The 22,671-nt window shown below is 41.7% G+C and overlaps 2 protein-coding genes across 2 annotated transcripts; both read right to left on the bottom strand.

The window, feature by feature from the left end:
* Positions 1-212: 212 nt before the first annotated feature.
* cfap65 (cilia and flagella associated protein 65) lies at positions 213-12,352 on the bottom strand. Its single transcript, XM_056436395.1, has 34 exons — positions 12,253-12,352; positions 11,803-11,990; positions 11,612-11,714; positions 11,084-11,250; positions 10,615-10,823; positions 10,304-10,440; positions 9,992-10,217; positions 9,622-9,890; positions 9,328-9,522; positions 8,966-9,171; positions 8,663-8,819; positions 8,328-8,456; positions 7,845-8,096; positions 7,600-7,739; positions 7,381-7,465; positions 7,114-7,260; positions 6,747-6,912; positions 6,158-6,286; positions 5,832-6,045; positions 5,487-5,606; positions 5,190-5,280; positions 4,983-5,068; positions 4,770-4,836; positions 4,423-4,533; positions 3,838-4,029; positions 3,371-3,529; positions 3,094-3,231; positions 2,797-2,913; positions 2,107-2,241; positions 1,982-2,032; positions 1,626-1,846; positions 1,402-1,533; positions 879-1,256; positions 213-778 (listed from the first exon to the last, which is right to left on the bottom strand). The coding sequence occupies exons 1-34, from the start codon at positions 12,331-12,333 to the stop codon at positions 700-702; spliced, it is 5,277 nt and encodes a 1,758-aa protein (XP_056292370.1). The 5' UTR covers positions 12,334-12,352; the 3' UTR covers positions 213-699.
* A 1,576-nt stretch (positions 12,353-13,928) lies between these two features.
* LOC130207732 (motor neuron and pancreas homeobox 1-like) lies at positions 13,929-16,091 on the bottom strand. The gene is made up of 3 exons (XM_056436420.1): positions 15,586-16,091; positions 14,538-14,698; positions 13,929-14,278 (listed from the first exon to the last, which is right to left on the bottom strand). Exons 1-3 carry the CDS (start codon positions 16,046-16,048, stop codon positions 13,943-13,945), a joined length of 960 nt encoding a protein of 319 aa, XP_056292395.1. The 5' UTR covers positions 16,049-16,091; the 3' UTR covers positions 13,929-13,942.
* Positions 16,092-22,671: the final 6,580 nt, after the last annotated feature.

The raw sequence follows: 22,671 nt of genomic DNA, 5'->3' as shown, positions 1-22,671 counted from the left end.
TTACAACCTTTACCCTGCGCCGCTATTGGTATCCGATTATGGAAAACAATGTGACCTCATTTCTTGAACAAGATGCCTGAGATGTTTGAAATGTATAAATGTGACTTGTATATTCTTTTATTTGATGTTTAAAGGTATACCATAAATTGCCTTTCATCATCATCCTTGGACTATTGATTGATTCTTCATATCAGGAAAACCTCTACAGGGTTAAATTAATTTCAGATTTATTGTGAAAAACTAACAGATTTACATTTTAATGACAGTGATTAAGAAATGCCCCTACTTTAAAAATTCCAATATTCGTATTAACTGCTATTGCTAGTGAGTTGCTTAGTCAAACATAGTGAAACGAATATACTCAAGGCCAATGCGGTTGAAATAAAAATTGGACGAAATTTGATATGTTAAAATTAAAATCCCAAATGTTCTGTAAATAGTAGTGTGCAATACACAGTTAAATATCCAGAAGTTATCTAACAGTCTTGCAAAATATCACACAAATGCAATCAGAAACTAAATCTAGTTCACAATATATCATGGCAGAGTCACCAGTGAGAACCTTTTATATCATTGCCAGTGTGAAGTTTCTCAGTAACTTGCTCAGAATGAAGAGAACATAGAAAAGAGAGAAACTGACGGACAATAAGGTACATTTAAATGAGAACAGAGAGAGGGACGTTTGGTGGATGGTGAGACTTAAGTTCCTGCTGGTTCTCTTCTGTTCCCCAAGATTCCTCCCTCCTCCTCCGCCGTGGCTTTGGACATCTTGCTGGTTCTAATGAAACAGACAATATGTTAGCCATTTTGTGTGACATTTTATTTCTGACTAATAGAGGAGCAACTACTAGAGAAACCGACAGTGTAGCTGTCCTCACCTGGTAAAAACAGGTGGCAGGATAACAGTGCGGGGGTGCGCTGTGAGGACAAGCTCTCCTCTGACAGCTTCCATCATCAGGTTCTGGAGGGTGTTCAGCAAAACATCCTCGCTCATGTCAGCAGGCACATGCTCAGTGTGTGCTGTGTTTTGTGTTCCTCGCTGGTTTCTCAGGCGTCCCGCAGGTCCCTCGCTGTCCACTATGTGGTGCTGTTCATTCTGTGCCGCTGCCCCACTCAACAGAACCTGAGGTTTGGGTGTAAGGGGAGGAGGAGATGTGGGGCGGTGAGAGGAACTCGTTTCTTGAAGCTGGTAAGTGATGGGTAAGGATGGCAAAGTAACTAGAGAATGGATGAAGGCTGGATCATCTAGTATGCCCCTGGAAAAGAAGAGAGACTAATTAATATGCACACACGCATACACTATTTTAACCATCTCCATTAAAGCTAATCCTAAAAGCAAGTAAGTTCACTGCAGTGCATATGCCTTTTGTGTGTGTTTCTGGGTGTCTGTGTAAGTGTTACCCGAGCAGAGAGGTGAGTACATGCATGGTGATGTCTCTCTCAGGGCCATGCGTCGTGGAGGGCAGCCCAGCAGGAGAGGAAGTGCTTACAGAAGATGGTCCAGGTTTCTGGGGCTTGACTGACTGCAAGCATCTTAGTAAAACAGCACACGTGCAGATGTTTCTGTGGTGTGCATCAAAGATCATTCTGCCTGTGATGCAAAGAATACACTCTATATCCTTTACCTGCAGTGCTCACTGGACTGGTTAGTGAGGTGTGGGAGGTACTCCAGAAGCCTGTGAGAGCGTGCTGTAACCCAGAGATGCAGCAGAGCAGGTTGGGGGGGTTCCGGGCGCCCCTGTGATTTTGCGGTTTCTCGCTGGGCCCGACGCTCAGCTCTTGTCATCTTGGTACATATCATGCCCACTGTTTCACAGCTCCCACTGGCACGGATGGGAGGAAGAGTCTGGAGGGGAGAGAAAGAGAGGCGTCATCGATATGAAGCCAGATATTTGTTTTACTGCATGTCTTTCATTTAATTTGATTACTTTCATTTTTGTTTCACAAGCGAGGCCTTGTATTTAGAGCAAATGAAGACCACCTTGTATTTCCTGAGTGGTGGCCCTTTTCTTCCTGGAGCTGCTACAGGTTCCTGTAACAAGACAACGGATGAATATGGGTGTTTCATCGATGTCGAAAAATAGAACTTTGAACTTGAGGAAGGACCTTATCTATCCAAACTCCTTGGTTTTCTGTAAGATTGCTATTCATGTCGGTGAATTCATGTCGCTGTCTCTTTTTCTCTTCCTCCCAACACTGCAAAGCATCACGGTACCGAGTCAGTGCGGCTTCCAGGAAAACCTGGAGAGGGGAGGAGAGAACACTGTGTGTATCATTACATAACATGTCATTTAGCTGACACTTTTATCCAAAGCGAATTAGTGCATTCAGCCATGAGTACAAAATCATAACAACAAGAATCAAAAAAGTAACATTTCTTCAAGAAAGCCATAATACAAAATGTACGTGCCATTCAAGTGCCACTGAAGTGCTAGTCTGTTTTTATTCAAGGAATAGTCAGAAAAGATTTGTTTTTAGTTTAAGGCGGAAGATGTAGCGACTTCCTGCTGACAGCAAACTTTGATTTTGTCAGATGATTAGCTCGAAGTGACGGAGTCACAAGTCGATTGCAGATGCCGAGCGGAGGTAACGGTCTGCGGTGTAAGGTTTGACCATGATACGCAAGCACCAATGTTTTGAAGCGTATCATCTGTACTTCGTAGAATAGATTAACTTCCAACAAATTTCTGCTACAGCAGAATGAAAATGTCATTAGACTAAAATTCAACTGGCAAAAAAAAATACAAAATAATTACCACATGCAGCTTTAAATCTACACTAGTGCTGCTGTGGTACCTGGCAGATGGCATCTAGCTGATGACAAGTGGGGTAGTCAGTAGAGGTGAAGGTAAGCACACAAAGGCCACTCTCCCCTGGACACAGAACTCCTTGTTCTGGATGGATCTGCACCTCCTGTACACAACGCAAAACACACAAACAAATATGTCAGAATCCCAAATGTAAAACCTCGGTATATTTGTGCTCTATATGAGAGACGGCCCGACACAGAGCGGGAGGATCTGCTTGTATCTTCTTCAAAATAGTGACATACATAAGATGTTATTCATAGGCTACATGCAAACCATTCTGTACCTGCTGATAGCTCTGCTTGTCCCATTTATAGTGGACCGAGTCTGTGTGGGACACGTTGGTGAGGAAGAGGATTCTTGAAAACCGTGAGCAGACAGGGATGTTGCCAAGAGTGACACTGTCCTCTGACAGATATACCACCTAGAAAACATTGGGATGAACGCATACAGGCTTAAATGGTCTGAGACACAAAAAAACCTAAGACTTATTAGGAATAGACAACTACTGGAATTAAGCAGATTGAATTAAAGTTTTTAAAAAAGACAAGAACTGCTCCCACCTGTCCCGGGAAGGCCACTTTCTTGACACAGGATTCAGATGCCTTAGTATCACTACAGTTAAATGGGTTTGTGGAGCCCAGTGTAGGAGAATCAAACCCGCATCCTTCAAACCTCACCGGCGTGGAGTCTCCATCCTGGACATAGATAGGAACATCCATCTGGGGATGCACAACGACAGACTTACAATTCATAGGGATTGGGCACTGAGGTACTTAGCTAATGGTATACATGCTATGGGGGTATGTGTCATTATTCTGAATAAATCAATCAAGAGAAACTCATTAAATTCTGTATCTGTCTGTGCCAGTTATACATTGCTATAAATGTGATTACAAAGCAAAAGAGAAAATATGCACATTGGCGAGAAGCATGGTGCCTGCAATCCATACTGCCCAAATCAGCTATCTAACCGGTGTGAGGGGACAGTGAAGGCATCGGGAGGAAGGCAGAATGGCTCAATCCGTACATGGTACATCTTAGCCTCCAATGGAGAGAAGATCCATTCCAGCATGGCCGTCTTCCCAGGTAAGACCTCTCCCTCTGGATTGAGGCAGAGTAGCACGGGATGGTTAAAGTTGTCCTCCTTTAGCTGCGATAACACAGCCGTGTCCACCTCATACCGGACTGGCACTGCACCGCAGTTGTGTAGTTCATACAACTGCAGGAAAAAAAATAAAAGCCAAGTCACCAGGGTTTTGTCTAGCCTTTCAGGGAAGCTTAGGTTCTCCTGTAAACACGGAGGAACACATGCCAACTAAACAACAATGGATTTCCAAACACATTTATTATGTTCACTGTATTTGACAAAACAAAAAAGCGTTGTTGATATGATTAGTATGGGTCAGTTGCTGCTTTGGGGTATCAACACATTGTTGAGATTTCTGATGGAATCCAGAAATCCAGTGCTAACAGGATACATCTGAAGAAGCTGTTTTTACTGAATATGAGTTCATATATGAAATATTATACTATCAATAAGTAAGTGATATATTTCAGCTCACTGTGAGTTGAGCACTCCCAAGAGGCTGAATGTTGGAGAAATTTAACACACCTGCTTTGGCGGAGTAGAGTCCCCAATAGTGACCGAGGTGAAGACATGTCGCTTGAAGGGGAAGTGGAGATAGGGCCGGTCTTTCTCCACCGTTAACCCCTGAAGGTTCAGCTGCGCACAAAACCACATCACACGCATGGGAAGTTAACATCAAATATCAGTTCACCACACCAGTCACATATTAGGATTTATTAGGTCAAAAGACAAACAGGAATAATACCATTGAACTGAAAACGAGTTTATTTCTAATTTAAATTCTACCATTATAGCCAATCAAATTTAGTTTTGGTGTTGTTAAACTAAGAATAAGTGAGGATCATGAAAATGCATATGGAGTTCTGCCTCACCGATATCTCTCTACCATAAGAAAGTTTGAGCATGACAGGAAGCCGATCTGTCCCGGCGAAATCATGACTGTGAAGGACAACGTTTAGATTATTGTGGGATCATACATACATATTATTAGTGTCATCTGCTCTTGCATAACTCTCCTCCTTGCCTATATTAGCTAATTGTCTTGTTTATTATTCTGTGCTTTATTCCTTGCAATAATATCTGACCTGTAGGTGAAGTGTACTGCCCTCTGCTGGCCAGGGAGCAAAGTGCCAGAACGGGGAGATATGCTGAACAGACGGCTGTCTTGAACCTGTCAATGATAAGAGGATATGTGAGGTTAGTGTCAAATAGTAGACCTTCAGTTAAATTCAATCACGTAATCTAATCTACAATTCATTCCTGTTTTTATAGAAAGAAAAGACATGCCTGACCTTCATCTGGTACAGATCAGTACTGCTAAACTCTCCAGTATCTGTCCAGAAGTCCAACTCTATCTGTTGGTCCACTGGAAACAAGAAAGCCCTGATATTGAAGAGAAGGCCAACAGTCATTAAAGTAGAAAAAGTAGAGAAAATGTCCATTCAAACTCCTCTCTACTTTACAATCAATCAGGGACACTGCCCCGTATGCATAAGATGAGCGATGATTTGCAAATATAAAAACATTGCTGAATACAGTTATCTTTACCTTGGAGTGACTGTATTCTCTACATTCTGCTTATTACTCACCATTCTACAGGGATGGAGCCCGGGTTGTGAAACAACAACACAAAAATTGAGGGCTCTGAATTCATGGGAGTGGCACTGAAGTTGAAATCCAACATGGCTTTGGTGAAGACTGAAGGAGAACTGCTCAGATCAGATGCAGGAAGAGAAGACATAACGACTCAATATAATATTCAAGTATTATTCCATTGTCTTTTGCAATAAAAGAAACAATCAAATCATTACAGGGAAACAAACAAAAAATTGCATCAAAATCTCAACAACTCTCATAAAATAATCTTATCTCGGTATATATTTTATTTATCACAAACAAAATTGAAATTATAACAAATATAATCTTCCCCTCACCTGTGCCGAGTAGGGGTTTTGTCAGTGAGCTCCGCAGGGGACGGGTTGGACAGGATGTGCTCATTGAGGCTGTCCAGTGAGAAGAGTTTCCACAGGCGCACCTTGCTGAGTCGGCCCACACTGCCACCGCTGCACACGTCAATCACCTGCAGGGCGGGGAACACGCCTTTGGCTCGCACTTCACACACGGCTTGGGGAGGTGATGTCACACATCCTGGGGAGAGAGAAGGGCAGATATAGAAATGGAAAGAGCATTGATGCTCAAGTAACAGAACACTAAATAGTAGAATACATTCAGGTGTGTAGTGTTTGTGTGTTCCATCTACCACTGGCATTCAGCATCTGGTAGCTGATGGTCCAGAGGTACTGGGCTCGCCTGTGTGGGCCGACAGTGGATCGGAGCAGCATTGTGGAGCGTGAGACGATGGTTCCCCTCTCACAGTCCAGCTGTAGAGCTAAATGGCCAGACAGGTCAATGCTAGTGTACAACACTGGACCAACTACATCTGAATAGGTTGTGGTCAGCGGTCCATCTTGTTTCCACTCCATTGTCCAACTTTGTTTGGTCATAGTTTTAAGTTAAGTTAGAGCATGTAAGGTCGCATCACTGGAACTGACTTCGCATTGATGTCGTTAGAGTTACTTTTCAAACAAACCAATATGGAACCAATTTCTGTTTTATGTTTGAATGGTTAACCCAACAGATTAATTTCATTTTTTATTTACAACACATTAAATGGTTGATTTCTCACAGTAATGGTAAGTTGCATAAAATCCACATAGGTTGTGCAGTGATCACTTTTCGTTTGCCTTACTGACAATTGGACATGCTCAAATCAAACCTCTGCTGGGAGTTGATCAATCATGTAAATACAGTATGCAAAAGACAGCAAGGACCTTGACAGAAGATTTTACCTTTTGGCTCGGTGCTGGGGTCATAAGTAAGATCCTCATCCAGAAGTGTCTGCTGTACAGAGACACAAAAGGAGACAGAACAGGGGCTGTTGTTCACCAGAGGAACCTGAATCGCCCGACAGCTTCCCACCAGAATCTCTCCCACATCCAGAACTGCTTTCTCTGCCTGAGCGGGGGGGGGGGGGGGGGGAGATGCATACACTGCTTGAAACTTCACACACAGCTCAATTACATACACACATGCAAACATAGTCACATGCATGCATGCATCCATATACAGTGTATGTATGTATGTATATATATATATATATATATATACACACACACACACACACACACATCCAACAACACACAATGGCAGTCCTACCTCTATGAATCCTTGAGAGCCAAACCCCACCACTTTAAGGGTGAGGTGTGACTCGTTACATCCAGGAGTCTGGACGGGCCAGAAGGTGAGAGTTGGTTTAAGTGTGTATGCTTTTTCTTCCAGTGGGCTGAAGGACCATATCTGGACCTGTAAAACCAAACAGTTGCACACAATTGTACAAAAAAAGGTAAACAAAGTTAGTTGCTAAGACATTTCATCAAAAGCACAGCCTCCGCTTTAATAAACATGATTCATTCAGGGTCTCACTGAGCTCTCATTGGGATGCAGTTCGCCAGCATCTGGTTTAACAAAGATAAGCTCCTGGTCTGGCTCTGGAATGCTCCATTGGAATCTATCATAAAGGACAATCACAGAAAGCCAGCTGTAGACAAGATTAATGATGTTTGGATAAATCCAGACTTCAAACAATACACTGAAAAATGTCACAAATACAGCACTGGAGTAACAACCGTGATGCCAACCGACCGTAGAGGGAGACGGCTGAGGTTCCTGATGTGGTGGGAGCGCTGTGTCCGAGAGCCCACAGCTGTTGGCCGGAAATATAAACTGTTGTCTCCTTCCAGAGACACACACAGCTTTTCCACCACACTGACAACTGTCAGTTCCTGAAGGACACAAAAACACATGCACACATAAAACAGCCTGCAAGCAGAGCGTGGCGAGTGTGTCCAGCGTGTGTCCTCTGTGTTCCCGTGTCGTGTGTACAGTACCTTTGTGTGTTGAGCTGCATTGAGCTGAAGGTGTAAACTGAATCCCTGTTTGGGACTGTCTTCCGTGGGAATTGTTCTGAGGGTGAGGATTTGGTGTTTTCCAGGCTGGATCAGACCACAGCTCGGCACGACAGACACAGATTGTGCCAATGCAGGGTTTGAGCTGTGGTCCAGACAGAAAGTGAGGGGCAGGGCCCCACCATTCTGGAGGAGCACTGTCCGATAGGAAATAACACTAAGGGCTGGAAACACCTGAAAAAAACAAAGTATTACAGTTACCAGACTAGTATATCTTAGTGTATGGCAGTGTTATAATGCCCTTTTTAGAGGTTTCAAAGAAAATGTTTAGTTTGACAAGGCAAGGAAAATTATAATTAATATCATAATTTTTTACTGAGAGAATGGTAAAAATAGACAAATGAGAGGCTCCAAGAGAGAGACAGATATGTAACATTTGAGTTATTTCTCTTGCTTCCTTCTCACCACTCGCGGAGGCTGCAAGGAGCAGCATGGGATGAAATGCTCTTTGCCTGGCTGAAAGAAATGGCCTATGACTCTGACCGTCACGCACCAGGGTGGACACAGCAGTTGCCCCTCTCTGTGATGATTGTCCTGCAGCATCCAGGGAAGAAACACGATAGACTCACAGCCAAATGTGTTGCAATATATTGGTTTTCTTTTGTAGTTGACCTTTCAGCAAAGTCAGGTGACATATTTGAACGGTTTGAATGATTTATTCAGATATTTATTCAGAAAGAGAAAAGGCACAATCACTTGATGTGATGGAATTTTATCTACGGACTATCGAGCAGCATTACCTTATAGTATGCAAAGCACTCAAGTTGCGCTCCGTGCAGCGTATTGAGCTGCTTGGGGTCATAGGTCACTCTAAATGAAGTGGATTTTAGAGGAGCCAGGTCACATGATGAGGGAGAGACGGTGAACGGGGAGTCTTGGGCAGCAGTCCACACCAGGCTGTTGCAGAATCGCATGCAACAGAAACCAGATTGAGCAAGAAAAACAATAAAAAGAGAGATTATAGTCAGGTTATTTCCAGAAACAAAACGTGTGCGTCCGTAGTGCCAGAGTGAGAAGACACAATCTAGTGCACAAACTGATACCTGAGTTTCCCCCTAGTGTGGTTGGTGATGGAGACAGACTGAGTAGAAGTGGATGAAGATGTTTTGTGATTAAACAGCAGCTCACTGGGCACCACAGATACATGTGGGGAGGATAAAGAACTGCGAGAGAGGGGATCCATGCAACCCAAGCAGGACTGATAATATTCCTCGATTGGAGGTATCTTGTCTGGTTCCTGCTGTGACTGCTAGAAAGGGACACAGAGAAAGAGTGAGAGAGACATACCAACCCTATACTGTGTCCTTTACTGGTGACATAATACTGTAAGTGATTTAATCTTTTCTTATGAATTATTTAAAATCTAGACAAATCTGCACATTTCATCACTTCTTTGGCACTTTACCTCCTCCACCGGGCAGAGCACTCCCTGCTGCTCCAAGTGCACTTCATTTTCTTGCTGCATGGCAGTGAGAGTTTCGGACGGGTCCTGTCTGCGGGACCAGTGGAGCTTGTAAAGAACCAAGTGCTCAGGTTTCAGTATCACTGGTTGCTTGAGCTCTGAGTGACAGGTACCAATAAGGTCAAGGAATAAGGGCTCCTACAGGAAAGAGCAAATATGTAGATACAATGAATATTGGTGATGTGTGTGTGTGTGTGTGCCCTGTGAGTGTGTATGCGTCTGCATATTGGCACCTACCCTGTGGAGTATGATACATGTCACTCTCCTGTGATGTGCAATCGGCTGCGTGGGCTTGTAGATGGCCTCGACTGTGGTATGGCTGTGTGGGCATACGGTGCCACTTGCTGGCATGATGCTGAAAACACTGTTCCCAGTACAATCAAGGTCCCATTGGTAGAACGCCTCAACAGGCGCAGAATTCACCAGCTCCACTGTCTGTACCACTACCCCTCCCTCCTCAACACAGCCAAAGTCCAGCACAGAGGAGGACAAGGACACGTTGGGACCTAGTTACAAGAAGAACAAGTGTTTATATATGTATCCAGCTTTCTTTCGTGCAAAAAAGGGGAACAATATGTGTGTGTGTTACAATATGTGTGGCCCTTACCTCCACAGTTTCCAATGAGCTTGAGCAGATTTTTATTTAATGCCCCTCTACATTTTAGAGTCAAGTACTCCACAGAGACACTATTTACCACCGCAGGAGTGTAGGTGACTAAAGCCCGTAGTGATCCTCCAGGTGCCACCCTACCGCTGGTCACATCACAGACAAACTCTGACTCCATCAAAGGGACCCCGCTGGACAGTGGTGAAAGAGAGAATGACCCAGTGACCTGGAGGAGAGGGGCAAAAAGAGCGATGATGAGGAAGATCATTGAGAGCGTACGTTTGCATTTGTGTATCTTTGTGTGCGACGTACGGGGGAGGGGTTGAAGATGTCAAAGTGTTTCTTCAAACTTTGTCCGACAGCCACAGAGCCAAAGTGCAGCTCTGGACCACACTGCTCTTTTTCATCCGTGGTACCTGGATTTCTCAGCTGAAGGCATGGGTATTTGGCTGAGAAGGAAGTCAAAGACAAGACAAGAGGAAAGTGGGAGAGTATTGGTTCTTCATCATCTCCTATCACAAAGTGTTCTGATATCTATTTAACCACATGTACGCTATAGCCAAAATCAGTGGATTATCATTATATTGTTGTCCTCTCTCCTCTGTTAGTGCTAGTAACAGTACCTAGTCCCTGCAGCAGCACACTGCAGGAGCTCTCTTCCTCATCCCCTGCTTCTCCAAAACAGCAGTTGGCTTGTTGCTGGTACACCAGTGCCTCTTGTGGTCGGAAGACCACAGTGACGTGACACTCCTGACCGGGCTTCAACAGGCCTTGCTCAGGGCTTAGCTGAAACGGTGCTGTGCATTTCCACTGGAAGCAGGTCTGGAGTTTACTATGGGAAGAAGAGTATGCAGGACAATAGGTCAGACACAGAAACAAGAGAGAGGGATTGATTATCAAGAGGGAAGTGGAGTGAAAGGGGAAACAGTTTGATACCATTTGTTTCACTACTTTCTGCTAAGCACAAACACAACAATAAGAACATGAAGAAAAATAAAATAAAAACATTCATATAGCATTTTGCTTTCTTTCCTCCCAGGTTATTCATCCCTTTTACTTTCCTGCATTAGTCTAAAACACACTCGTAATTACCTGACATTTTTGAACAGGAAATTAGTACTGGAGGAGTTTTGAACAGCACAGAGTGGTAGCAGCACAGAGTCAGGCACCTCCAGGGCATGGCAGGGAATGATGGCACGGAGACAAACCTGGAAGCTGCCGTCTTTACTTTGGAACTCAATGCTGTCTTCATACTCACACTGTCCCAAGCAGACACACAAACAGACAAAAAGACAGGAGGAGTACATCATGTTACATCTCTTTTATATGGATGATGATCGTTCATCATTTTAAAGCCACATCTGCGTCTCATGGTGCTGTCAGCTCAACAGCGACTATATACTCTTTACAATATATACAACAAAAATAGTCTAGAATATTCACATTTACTTTTTTTGCAACTGTCTCATCTCCCTTAGCCATCCACCCTGGTTATTTAGTCTTACAGAACCTGACTATTTCTAATGAAAACATTATTGTCTAGAAATTGAAATTCAGCCACAATATGTGTACAAACATATATTAATAGATGCAGTCATGTATAAGAGTGTGCTGTGTTACCCTCTGGAGTGGTCTAAAGCAGATTGGCATGGAGAAAGAAGTCCCTGGGCTGAGAACTATTAGTTGAGGAATGAAGGTAGTGAAAAACTTGGACGCCGGAGGCCTGTGAAGGGTCAAAGATAGAATAGTGTGTGAATACAGAGCTTATATGTATGTGTTTGCATATGTATGACCATGTGAGTTTGTAAGACCTGACATGTAGCTTCTGCAGCTTGCGATAAATATTCTTTAACACTAATGTCTTGGTGAACTCTCTCCCGAGGTCCCAGTCCTCCCAGAGCAGCTCTTGCTTCAATTCCAGCCCTAAGAGACAGCTTCTTTGGCTGGATGATTGTTGCTGATACTTTCCACCCCGCTGTCTCTGGCAAATCACTGGATCCTGCAGAGTGGGCCGTTGTGAAAGTTATTGATGTAAGTTACTTTTCAAGAAACTTCAGAAAATGCCACATTGTAAATTATACATTTAGTATTTCATGTTTATTGCAGAGAATATATAGGTAGGCCTATAGACTGCTGTGGCTCATGACAAAACATTATACAATTTAAACACACAGGTTCAGTAAAAATGTCTGTTACAATTGAAAAGCAGACCACAAGTTATTAATTATTATTGGCATTGTTTCAGTTCAAACTTTCGTTACTTTGATGTCTTTCGCAGGAGTCGAAGGCTTCCATGGTGCTCCCGAAGCCAAGGGGTCAGGACCCCGAGCCTCAGAGAACATGGCTGGAAAAAGGCAGATTGCATCCAGCGTTAACTCAACATGACAACAAACTCCAGAGGGGCGTTTCTGGTGGTTTTGAGGATTTGCATATTCGCGGAGTTGTCACATCTAGCCAAAACATAGCTGGCGTTACATCGAAGACCACGTTGAGAGTGTTTTGGATCAATTGAGACCATCACTATTAACTAGCTAGCTAACTTTCCCTCACAGTCCTCAGGTGCTATGTCCCGACGCTAGTAGTTAGCGGTCGACCAACACGAGGATATAAGGCTAACAGCTGCACACTAACAGTATTTATAAATTAAACACACTAACGTATCCTTACCTTCTTTCAAACGTCAAACAACCAAGCTGTTCATTCCTATCCATGTGTGAAAACACCGATAACAAGAATCCAAAGTTTGTCGCCCACGACGAGGAGCAATTGTTTGAAATCACCATAGTAACTACGGCACTAGAGGAGGGACATTTACCATTTGAGAACTGATAGTAAGACTGTATAAATACTAGTGAGTGTTTACGTGTAGGAAATACGATGTTTTGACTCATTGTTGTGAGTTATTAAATCAGATGTGATAACAATTTTGAATTGCATTGCTTCCCTGTGTTATAAATATTAACTTTCCCTTTAATTGTAAATTGCATCGTTTGTCATTGATTCTCTTGATTAGACTAAACACATGAATACAACTTTATTTTCCAAACTTTTCATCTCCAGAAAAACACTAGTGTTGCTTTTAGAATGAAATATATTAAATTATATAATGTTCATTTATATATTGACAACATTACACTCTTCATATGAAAGCAGTTTACAAAAAACACAAAAAACCATACAGTATGGCGACTATTTCTTTGTCTGTGTGTGTGTGTGTGTGTGTGGCTTTAACTAAATATAACATGCCATTTCAAAACCAAACAAAAGGTTGAATATTATACATTTCATGATATAGCCAATTCTAAGACCCCAAAACTTTAATTGGGTTAATATAAATCCATTATTTGTCTTGTTACAAACATGGAAATATTAAAATCATGGTGAAATATTTGTCCAACATTTGTAACAGACCTGACACCAATGTAACACTGACATTCTTCACAACACAAGTCTCTAACATATGTTTTCTGTCTCATCCTCTACCATGAAAGTGCTATTGCCACCTCCATTTATACAGTTTAAGTACATGTACATTCATAGATAAATTAGTTCATTGCAAATGACAGAACAGGAACATAAGCTTTCAGTATGTGTGTACTGTTTAAATCACAAGTAAATCATGCACAAAAAATGGCCATTAAAATTCAGAATTATTGGTTATGAAGTCATAACTTACTGAGCATTAAACCATTAAATGTTAATGCTCATAAATGTGGCATTATTATGAGGTGATGTTTTCAGTTTTCATATCCAGCCCAATGTGTAGATGTCAACATACCCTTTTACTAATTTGGGTGCACCATGGTACAGATACAGAACCATGTTGGGCTGTGAAACATGAATGATGCTGTTCATGCCACCATGTTTGTGCACCTGATTGCATTGTGTATTGTCTTCTCAAGAGTAATAAACATAAAACGACGTACAATAAAACCATGCTGAACTTTATAACTATGCGAAAACCCCACCTCTTGTTCTTGAGCCTCCCTCCTCCAGTTCCTCCTCAGAGTAAGAACTGTAGTTCCCTGTTTCTTCTCTAGCATTCCTCATAAAGCCTACCGAGCCTAAAGAGCCTGCCGTCCGCACTTCTATCTCCCCTTTTTCATCCTCCTCATCCCCTTCTATCTCCTCTTCATCCTCCAGACTCGAGCTGTGTGAATCACTCTGAAGCTTGGTGCAGCGAATATCCCTTCCAGCTGGTCCTGTGTCAGTCAGTGGCATTGCTTGGTCCTTGGCTTTGCGACTTCTCTTCCACTTCATGCGTCTGTTCTGGAACCAGATCTTAACCTGGGGAAATACAGGAATCAAGTTAAACCGTGTAAACATATTTAGTTGTGTGGTATTCAGGGTGCAAACATGTGTTGCATGGTGATGGGAAGAATGCTGAAAAAACAGGGAGCCATAACCCTTTCTTAAGATGAGGAAGGTAAGCATAACAACTTTGGAAGGATAGGGATAAAGAGAATACACTCACACTACAGCAAACATGAACCATGTGATACAATATTTAATACAGTACATCCAACAGGCTCTGAGTCTCTCTCACCTGGGTCTCAGTCAGCATGAGTAAAGTGGCCACCTCAAAGCGTTTAGGCCTGGACAGGTACTTGTTGAGCTTGAACTGGTTTTCTAATTCCATCAGCTGCTGGCTGGTGAAAGCTGTCCTGGGCCTCCGGCACTTCCCCAACAAACCTGCCTGGGTCGGGACTGAACAAGGAAAACAGAGATGGCAGAGAGTTGGGTTATTCTGTCCATTTGTTATCATACTACTATTATCGATAGTGGGCTTATCATGAAAAAGGCCTACAAAAGCCTAAAAGTGAAAAACAGACAGAAAGATATGGATATTATTCTAAAAAATCTCCAACCGATCCACCCCAAATCTTCCAGTTTGGTTTTCCTGAAGGCCCATCAGCCCATCTGTCTTCCTGCCAGTATATCTTTGTTTTCTCTGTCCGTTAACATTTATTGCCATGATGTGAGGTCGTGGTGTGAGGATATTGCTTTGGAGTGGGGTAATAAAATATCACAGGAGACCATTACCTTAATGAAAACACTGTCAATTTTATCAACTGATTAAGTACATGTATTTCAGGTGTTACCTTTATCCTATAAATATTGCACGTTTTTTAATGATATACATTGTTCTTAAGAGACTGCATCTCAATGTTACTGCCCTTTCAAAATCAAAGCTCTAAAAACCATGAATTATCAAAACACACAGCAACTGCTTAAGTGAAATGACATGTGTATGGTAATTAGCATATACAGGATTATTATTAGTATTATATAAATACAAATAATTAATACAATAAACAATTGCATAAATATAGTAGCCTACTGTATTAGTACTGTAAGTTTGTAATTTATTTAATGAATGAAATATAATAATGCACGTTTTAAACTATTTTAATCATAATAATTATTATTATTATTAGTATTAGTATTAGTAGTATTAGTAGTAGTAGTAGTAGAGGTCATTTTGCAGGGATTGTTTAACCTCTGAATAAACATAATGCATGTTAGTTCTCTCACCATCTTAAGTTACAGGAAGTAAGCATGGTAAAGTTCAGGAAACCGGGAGATTCGCTCACCTCCATAGTCTCCGAGTCTGGGTATGATCATCCCGGCTCTGATCCAGGGCTCCAGCGGGAGCGTCGCCATGGCCCCTTTCAGCTGCTCCGGGTATGGTTGGACCAGCTGCGTAAAGCCGGGGTATATGAAGGCGGGGTGCTGGCCTCCGAAGGCTGCCAGAGGATACATGGAGCCCGGATGCATTCCGAGGAGACCCCCTTGGTGCAAAGCAGTGAAGCCAGACTGGGACAAGCTAAAGAGCTCTGATTTGGAAAGGACTCCGGGCAGGGCTGGACAGGAGTTGGTCGGGTTGGGATGAGGGGAGGGCGTCTCAGAGCCGCGGGTTGACACCGGACTGCCGCCAGGACTTCTGCTGTAATACAACCCTTGGGGCGCACCACCACTGCCCGTCCTCTGGTCCACGTCGTGCGCCAGTAGCGCATCAATACGAAAGTTTTTTGATTTCTCCATGGTGGTGGTCATTCTGTGAATGAAAACACTTTTAAGTGAAGTGTCTCTAAATTGTCATGAACTGCTATATTCTCACTACTGTTTCTGGAAGAGATGTCTTGTTTCGGACCTACTGCTCTTAACGGTCTGCGTAAAAAAAAACACTTCGGTCACTCCAGCAGTGAGCTGAGAAATAACTCGCACACAATAGCGCTATAAAGTCTGCTGCGTCGTGATTGGCCAGAGCCCTACAAGGGTATGCTCTTTCCATCGAAGGGTTCATTGCAGGCATTGTGCACTCTTGCATGTTACATTCTACAAATACTATTCAATGGGAATACTTATGTAAGTGTCATTCCTTCTCAAGCATTCAAAATCATATCATAAAAGAATAAGTGTGTGACTTTCTATCTTTTAGTCTAGTCTAGGAGTCTTTTATCTGTCGGGCAGTTTCACCTCAAATATCATCATCCCATGTCTCAGGTGTGATTGGAGTGTAACTTCACACACACACACACACACACACACTTGAAAACTATATTGCGTTGATTACTGTAATCTCACTGTATGACGAAATTCATATTTTTACAACTTAGTCTTCATTACATTTTATTGCCTGCTAAGGTTGACAGAAACCCACCGGTTCTTATCAGTGGTTGCTGCTATGATTATCGGTCATCACCACACCATGGAGCAGATAAAGGGGCAGTAAATCGACCAGAGTAAACTCATGTTCTCTCCCAGCAGACCAGCGCCATGGTACGGACAGCTGTCTGGCACTGACTCCATCACAGTACACTATATAATGCACAAGGATTCTTATCGAATGTCGTAAAATATGTGCATATATGTAGCCGTTAAATTATTTAACATGAACTTGTTTTATTGCGTTTATTGCAACAACTTGAAAATGAAAGGGAAGATGGGAAAAGAGAGGGGAAGACATGCAGCAAGGGCCGCTGCCAAGCGTCTTGACGCACACTCTACTGGATGAGCTAGTATTCCATAAGTGGATTAAACTGTACATTGAAACATGTTAAATAATGTATACAGTTTTGCAAAAGACATCTTATTGTCAACCTAAAGCTGAATCCACCTGATCTGGAAAGACACCTCAATGCAAGACTTCCAGACGGACTTATTCTGTTTCACCTAACGTGTCCAATCTGCATCTAGCTGTACAGTTCAACCAATGGGGATCCTGCTGGTTTTTACTGGACAGATAAGAGACCTTCAGAGGCCTGGGAAAACCAACTGCTCTCACTTCAAAAGACAAACACACCGACACCTGCTGAGCTATGCAAGATAAAAACTTAAAGACATATAGATGCATATACTGTATATGGGTGCAATTAGGTGTTTATATTGTATGACCTCAATGATTGTCTGAGTATTATTATCATGTGACAGTTTTCAGACATTACATTTCACCAGTAATCAATGTTCTCCACGTTGCAAATATAAATTATTTTAAATGGTTAATTACACCAGCAGTTGAAGATAAGACTTAGTTTATTGAATTCACAAGTGATAATACTGCTTTCTTTATTTTACTCATAAGACACACATACATATGAAGATGCTTTGATGTTTCATGTTTAAAGTCGTCTCTTGGGAGAAACAGGTTAATAATTAACATGTTCCATCATCAATCACGACTAAGATAGACGCATTCACTCAGGTAGAACACAGGTAGGCCACAGTAGAGTCAAAAGCAATGGCTCTCAGGAAGCGGTCACACTGGCTACTTTGCACATGTTTGTAATGTGTTAGTCTGGTAATCATGCTGCTGTTGACATCATTGTTTGAATCTGTGAGAATATGAAATCAACAAGAATATCTGTCTGTGGTGAAAGTCATGTTTTATCTTCATTTTTAATCTTCTTTCTTTCAGTTTTTTTAACAAGAGGAAGTAATTAAATTACAGAGTACAGGTTATCATATTACATGACATTATGTCAAAATAGATGCTTTATGCTTCAGCGATTAGGCCATTTGTTTCCATGGCCTTGACCGACCGAGAGGTCACAGAATGTGTGAAGTTAGAACTGAGGTTGTAAATGCCAGCTGTAAAATAATTAAAACTCTGATCTGTTCTACATTAGATATAGGAGAGTGTATTTAATAAGGTTTGCACAATTTATATTGATATCATGGCATAAATATCACATCATAGATAAGGTTAAGCAGATATTAAAAACATTGCGTTGAACAAATTCACACCACAGAGAGGTATTACGTTTGGTAACAGATTGGAATTGTGATATATGGTCATTAAAATTGCCATGTTAATAACCCTGAACAAAAGAGTGGCGCCTAATCATATAATGTTATCTATTCAAAAATTGATTGCATTCATAGCCTGATACTTTGTACAGTAATATAGTCTGCGGATGAAACAATTGCTTGTGTGAGGTCAATGTGTTGTTTGATTAGAATGGAAATATCTTTTATTGAGGACATTCCTTCAGCAGCATTTCTTAATTAAACCAGAACTATTTCAACTAATTAATTGTGGTTATTTGCAGTCCAAATGTTTTTTAGCTGTCTGTCCATATTACCTGTGTTGATAATAAAAAACAATTGAATACATTGATTTAATATAAAATTGTTTTACAATCTAATACATTTGAATATCTGATTTCAAGTTAAACAAAAGCTGAGACGGAAGTTACTGGTACTAGTACTTAGTTGTCATAGCTTGAGTTGTCATAGCTTTAGCAGAAGTCCAGCTCTGGTTTATTTTCCTCATCTTGATTTAGAAACCCACTTACAGTAGTTATTTATAATAATAAACTAAATCCCCAAGCAATTTCTACATAGCTAAGGCTAGCTGCGGTTATCTCATCATCCAGATTTGAGTGCGGCAGTTCGTGTCACGGCACCTTGTAGGTTATCCAACCACATTGCAGTTACCAATGTAAGCCTGAAATGAAGGACAGATGTTTGGGTTAGGGTTAGGCCTCTTCCTTTCTTTTGCTTCGCTTTCTTGAACACATATTTTGCATTTATTGCATTGAATATTTGAGTTTTGGTTGGCGAGTCCTATACTCAAAACTATACAAATTTCTGAAATGCTATTGAATGCTGTTGTGACCAGTTGCACTAAATAAAATAAAATAATCTTAAATGTCAACCAAATTAGTAATTAAATATTTAAACTCACAGGCTGCACTATAGATAATGCACACACACACACACACACACTCACAAACTCACACACACAGATAGACAAGAGCAACAATGCAAACCAGACAAGTCTGTGAGCCACAGAGCCACGACTCAAAGCTCCTCTCTGCCCTCAGCTGTAAAACCCATTCACGTTGCTTCTATTCATACACAAATGTAAGGGAGGTTAACCCGGTGGGCGTCTCTGTCAGGCCTCCAGAGCAAAAAGGTTCCGCCTTTCTTGCATGGTGGTGCATGGGAGAGGCTAATTCAAAACAGTTTGATATCATTGATGTGATCACAAGAGTTTGTTTTACTAATTCACATAACTGCAGCGGCCAAAAAAACCTCTTACTGCCCATACCAACTAGTCAGCTCATGCTGCTGCCAGAGACAGAAACGGAATCAACTCCTTTATTGAGGGAACGTTTTCCCCCTAAATCACCAAGAAATGTCCAAATTAGATTTTTAACTGACATTGCCAACACTGGTAGATATAAGTGACACATATTAATAAGGCCACGGTGTTATGACTATGTATCCCAGGAGACATTAAGGCGAGAAGAAAATCCCCAACTAATAAAGCCTGTTGTTCTCCTGCTGTCTGTGTCCTATTGTGGTTTCCAGTCTCATATCTGCATTTGGTTGCTATTGTTCTGTCTATTGTCATGCCCCAGTTTTGCTCCGATTGGCCTAATGGACCGCAGGGGAATAGAACATTTCCTGGTTGGGCAGTGGTGGGTGTTCAGGGTTGCAAGGTTCAACATCATTGAAAACGAGTTGATTAATGACGACCGTCACTACTGAGACCGCACCATAATGAGCAGGACAGGAGGGAGGAGGGGGAGAACAGGAGGGAGGGGAGGTGGGAGGAGGAGGAGAGCTGAGATTGGATGATTATTACTTAGCACGGTAAACAGCGAGATGACAGTACAATGAGATGAGGCCTCAGGGTAGAAGTGGAGGGGGAGAGGAGAGGAGGCACATAACCAATTAGTGCTAAATAGAGGTCTGTGAATGAGAGGAGGAGACAGACACACGTAGAGCTGGTTAACACTAAAAGACAGGGGCAGTGACAGGGCGGCGGGGCGGTGGTTGCACAGAGTAGTTCAACATCTGTTGCTCTGTGGGACACCCAGACTGCTCGGAAGGGTCAGGTTCCCAAAATACTCATTATCCAAATATGCTCTTCCTTTAACACACATACACGATGGCCATACACTACTTTAAAGTCTGTGTACACAATGGTTCTTCTCTGTAGGAAGGTTGAAACAGTTTCCCTTTGTATGTACAATATATACCTGATATACTTTCTTCACAGTGCCACTAAAGGAGTAACTCCTTCTTTGTGGTACACAACACAAGCTACATTCACAACCGTAATGTACACTGAGCATCAGTGTGTGCCACATCTTAAATCCCCTCTCCAAATGTTAGAAATAATTAAGTTACAATATGCAAATGAGAAATGCATTTTGGCAAATAGATAGATAGATAGATATATACTTTATTAATCCCCAAGGGGAAATTTGTCGTCACAGTAGCAGCACCAACAAACTAAACACACGAGAATAAAATATAAAATATAAAAAAACAGGGATGAAAGATATAGATGTATACAAGTAAAATATAAAATGAAGTATATATATGTATATAAAATGAAACATATATGTATATATATATACACACACACAAACAAATGAATAGATAGCTACACATTAGAAATAATTTGTCATTTAGCACAGCGATACAATCAGACTGGCGAGCACTCAGCTGTTGATGGGCAGAGTGTGGATGTTGGTGCAAGTCAACTAGAGTTAGTCTGAACAATTTCATTTGACTTGAGTTGGACAGGATATCATCGAAGTTATGACAAACACATGTATACAAGGAGATCCACCCAACGGTTCCAGTCTGAAACACCAAAAAATGCAACTTCTTGTGGGGCTAGAAGTCAGTAGAGTTCATCTTCTGGGTATCTTAAATATCAAACAGTTCCCGGGATATTTTAGTCCGGACCAACATTGCCAATGTAGCATTTTGTTCAGACATACACCTCTGACAAAGCCTGAATGATTGCCTCCTTCCTATGCATCCTTTCTCTGACTGTTACTCCTGCTTATTTAACGAGTCCTCATCATTCTCCCCATAACACTCCAACCTGTCAGAGTTGAGTCAGTTCACCTCGCCTTGTGGTCAATGAACACTCCCACCAATCTATGTTTGTGGAGTTTAATCAGATGGGCTTGTGTGCATGTATTTGCATGCCTGTGTGTGCGTAAGGGTTAGGGTTAGGTGATGAAGGGAAACACATCATTCTTTATCACCCTCTCACCTGGCACTGCCATATAACCTCTCCCCTCCCCCTTTATATGTATCTTCTTCTCCTCTCAGTGCTTCAATACCTGAATATTTGAAATGAAGAATTACCTGTATTTTTCAAATTAGAACGATTCATAAAATGTCTAAAGGGAGACGGGTGTAACTCACCTAATGAGAGTCACAGGTTTCTAGAAAACATTGCATTTTAGATGTTGCTACAGCTTGAATATAAGAGAGTACTGAAATGACCAAGGGATTTATGGCTTTAAAGCAATTTGGATAAAAGAGGCAATAAGCCTCATTGCTGACATGTGTCCTCTAAAATGACATATACAGTATACTGTGGTTGTATTTAAAGATATTTGGTCCTGTGCTTTTGTCTAGCTTCTGTTCATTTGAAAAGTTATACGAAATGAAATACCTGTGTTAGCCTTGAACATCAATCAACAACAAGGGATATTCTGTCTCATAAAATTCTGACAAAAAGATTAAATTGCGGAGTGGTAAATAGTAAGAACGCCTCACGAGCAGCAAGAATCACTTCACGCAGGAATGAAAATTCTATCATGAATTGATTTAGTCAGTGAAAATAATTTATTGTGACAAAAGCATAATGTTCTTTAATAGTCAGGAAACACAAATAGAAATGTACCGTGTGCAGCGTGAAGTGATTTACTGGGTCCTTGTGTACAGGAGGAGGTTGTGTTCGTGAGGCTATCCAGGGGTTAACCGGGGATTAGCTTTGCATTAATTGGTCGTTTTGACTGAGACGGGATTGACAGGCTGAGAGGCGGGGCTGTCACTGCTTGATGTATGTTGTCCCACACTGAAGATGAGATTTCATTTTCCTAATTGACCCCCCCCTCACTCTGACTTTACACCTCTTCTCCTTCTTGTTTTGCCCTACCTTCTGCCAGTATCTCTGCCTCCGCCTCTTTTCAATGCCCCCAACCCCAGATGTTGCTTGACTAATAGCAGTCGGAACAATTTAATTAGTTACAGTAATGTGCAATGAAAAAACAGTTGTCGAGCGTCATTACAGGCCATATGAGCTGCTAAATAAAGAATTATCATTCTCACTGTGAGCAGCTCTGGACTAACTAAAACGTCTGTTTTACAGCAGAAACATTAACGGCTATTCAGCCCCAGAGGTAAGTAAGGATCTA

This window comes from Pseudoliparis swirei, chromosome 2, assembly GCF_029220125.1.
Source record: "Pseudoliparis swirei isolate HS2019 ecotype Mariana Trench chromosome 2, NWPU_hadal_v1, whole genome shotgun sequence".
NCBI classification, from domain to species: domain Eukaryota; kingdom Metazoa; phylum Chordata; class Actinopteri; order Perciformes; family Liparidae; genus Pseudoliparis; species Pseudoliparis swirei.
This window is presented reverse-complemented; position numbering and strand designations above follow the sequence as displayed.

What these genes read in the sequence shown, in the direction of transcription:
- cfap65 (XM_056436395.1), bottom strand. Translation starts at nt 12,333, where the DNA reads ATGTTCTCTGAGGCTCGGGGTCCTGACCCCTTGGCTTCGGGAGCACCA. An exon ending in AGTGCTTTGCATACTATAAG is followed by an intron (nt 8,457 to 8,662) that starts GTAATGCTGCTC and finishes TGGATGCTGCAG; the next exon opens with GACAATCATCACAGAGAGGG. An exon ending in CTGATCTGTACCAGATGAAG is followed by an intron (nt 5,069 to 5,189) that starts GTCAGGCATGTC and finishes TATCATTGACAG; the next exon opens with GTTCAAGACAGCCGTCTGTT.
- LOC130207732 (XM_056436420.1), bottom strand. Translation starts at nt 16,048, where the DNA reads ATGACCACCACCATGGAGAAATCAAAAAACTTTCGTATTGATGCGCTA. An exon ending in CAGACTCGGAGACTATGGAG is followed by an intron (nt 14,699 to 15,585) that starts GTGAGCGAATCT and finishes TTCCTTGTTCAG; the next exon opens with TCCCGACCCAGGCAGGTTTG. An exon ending in TCATGCTGACTGAGACCCAG is followed by an intron (nt 14,279 to 14,537) that starts GTGAGAGAGACT and finishes GTATTTCCCCAG; the next exon opens with GTTAAGATCTGGTTCCAGAA.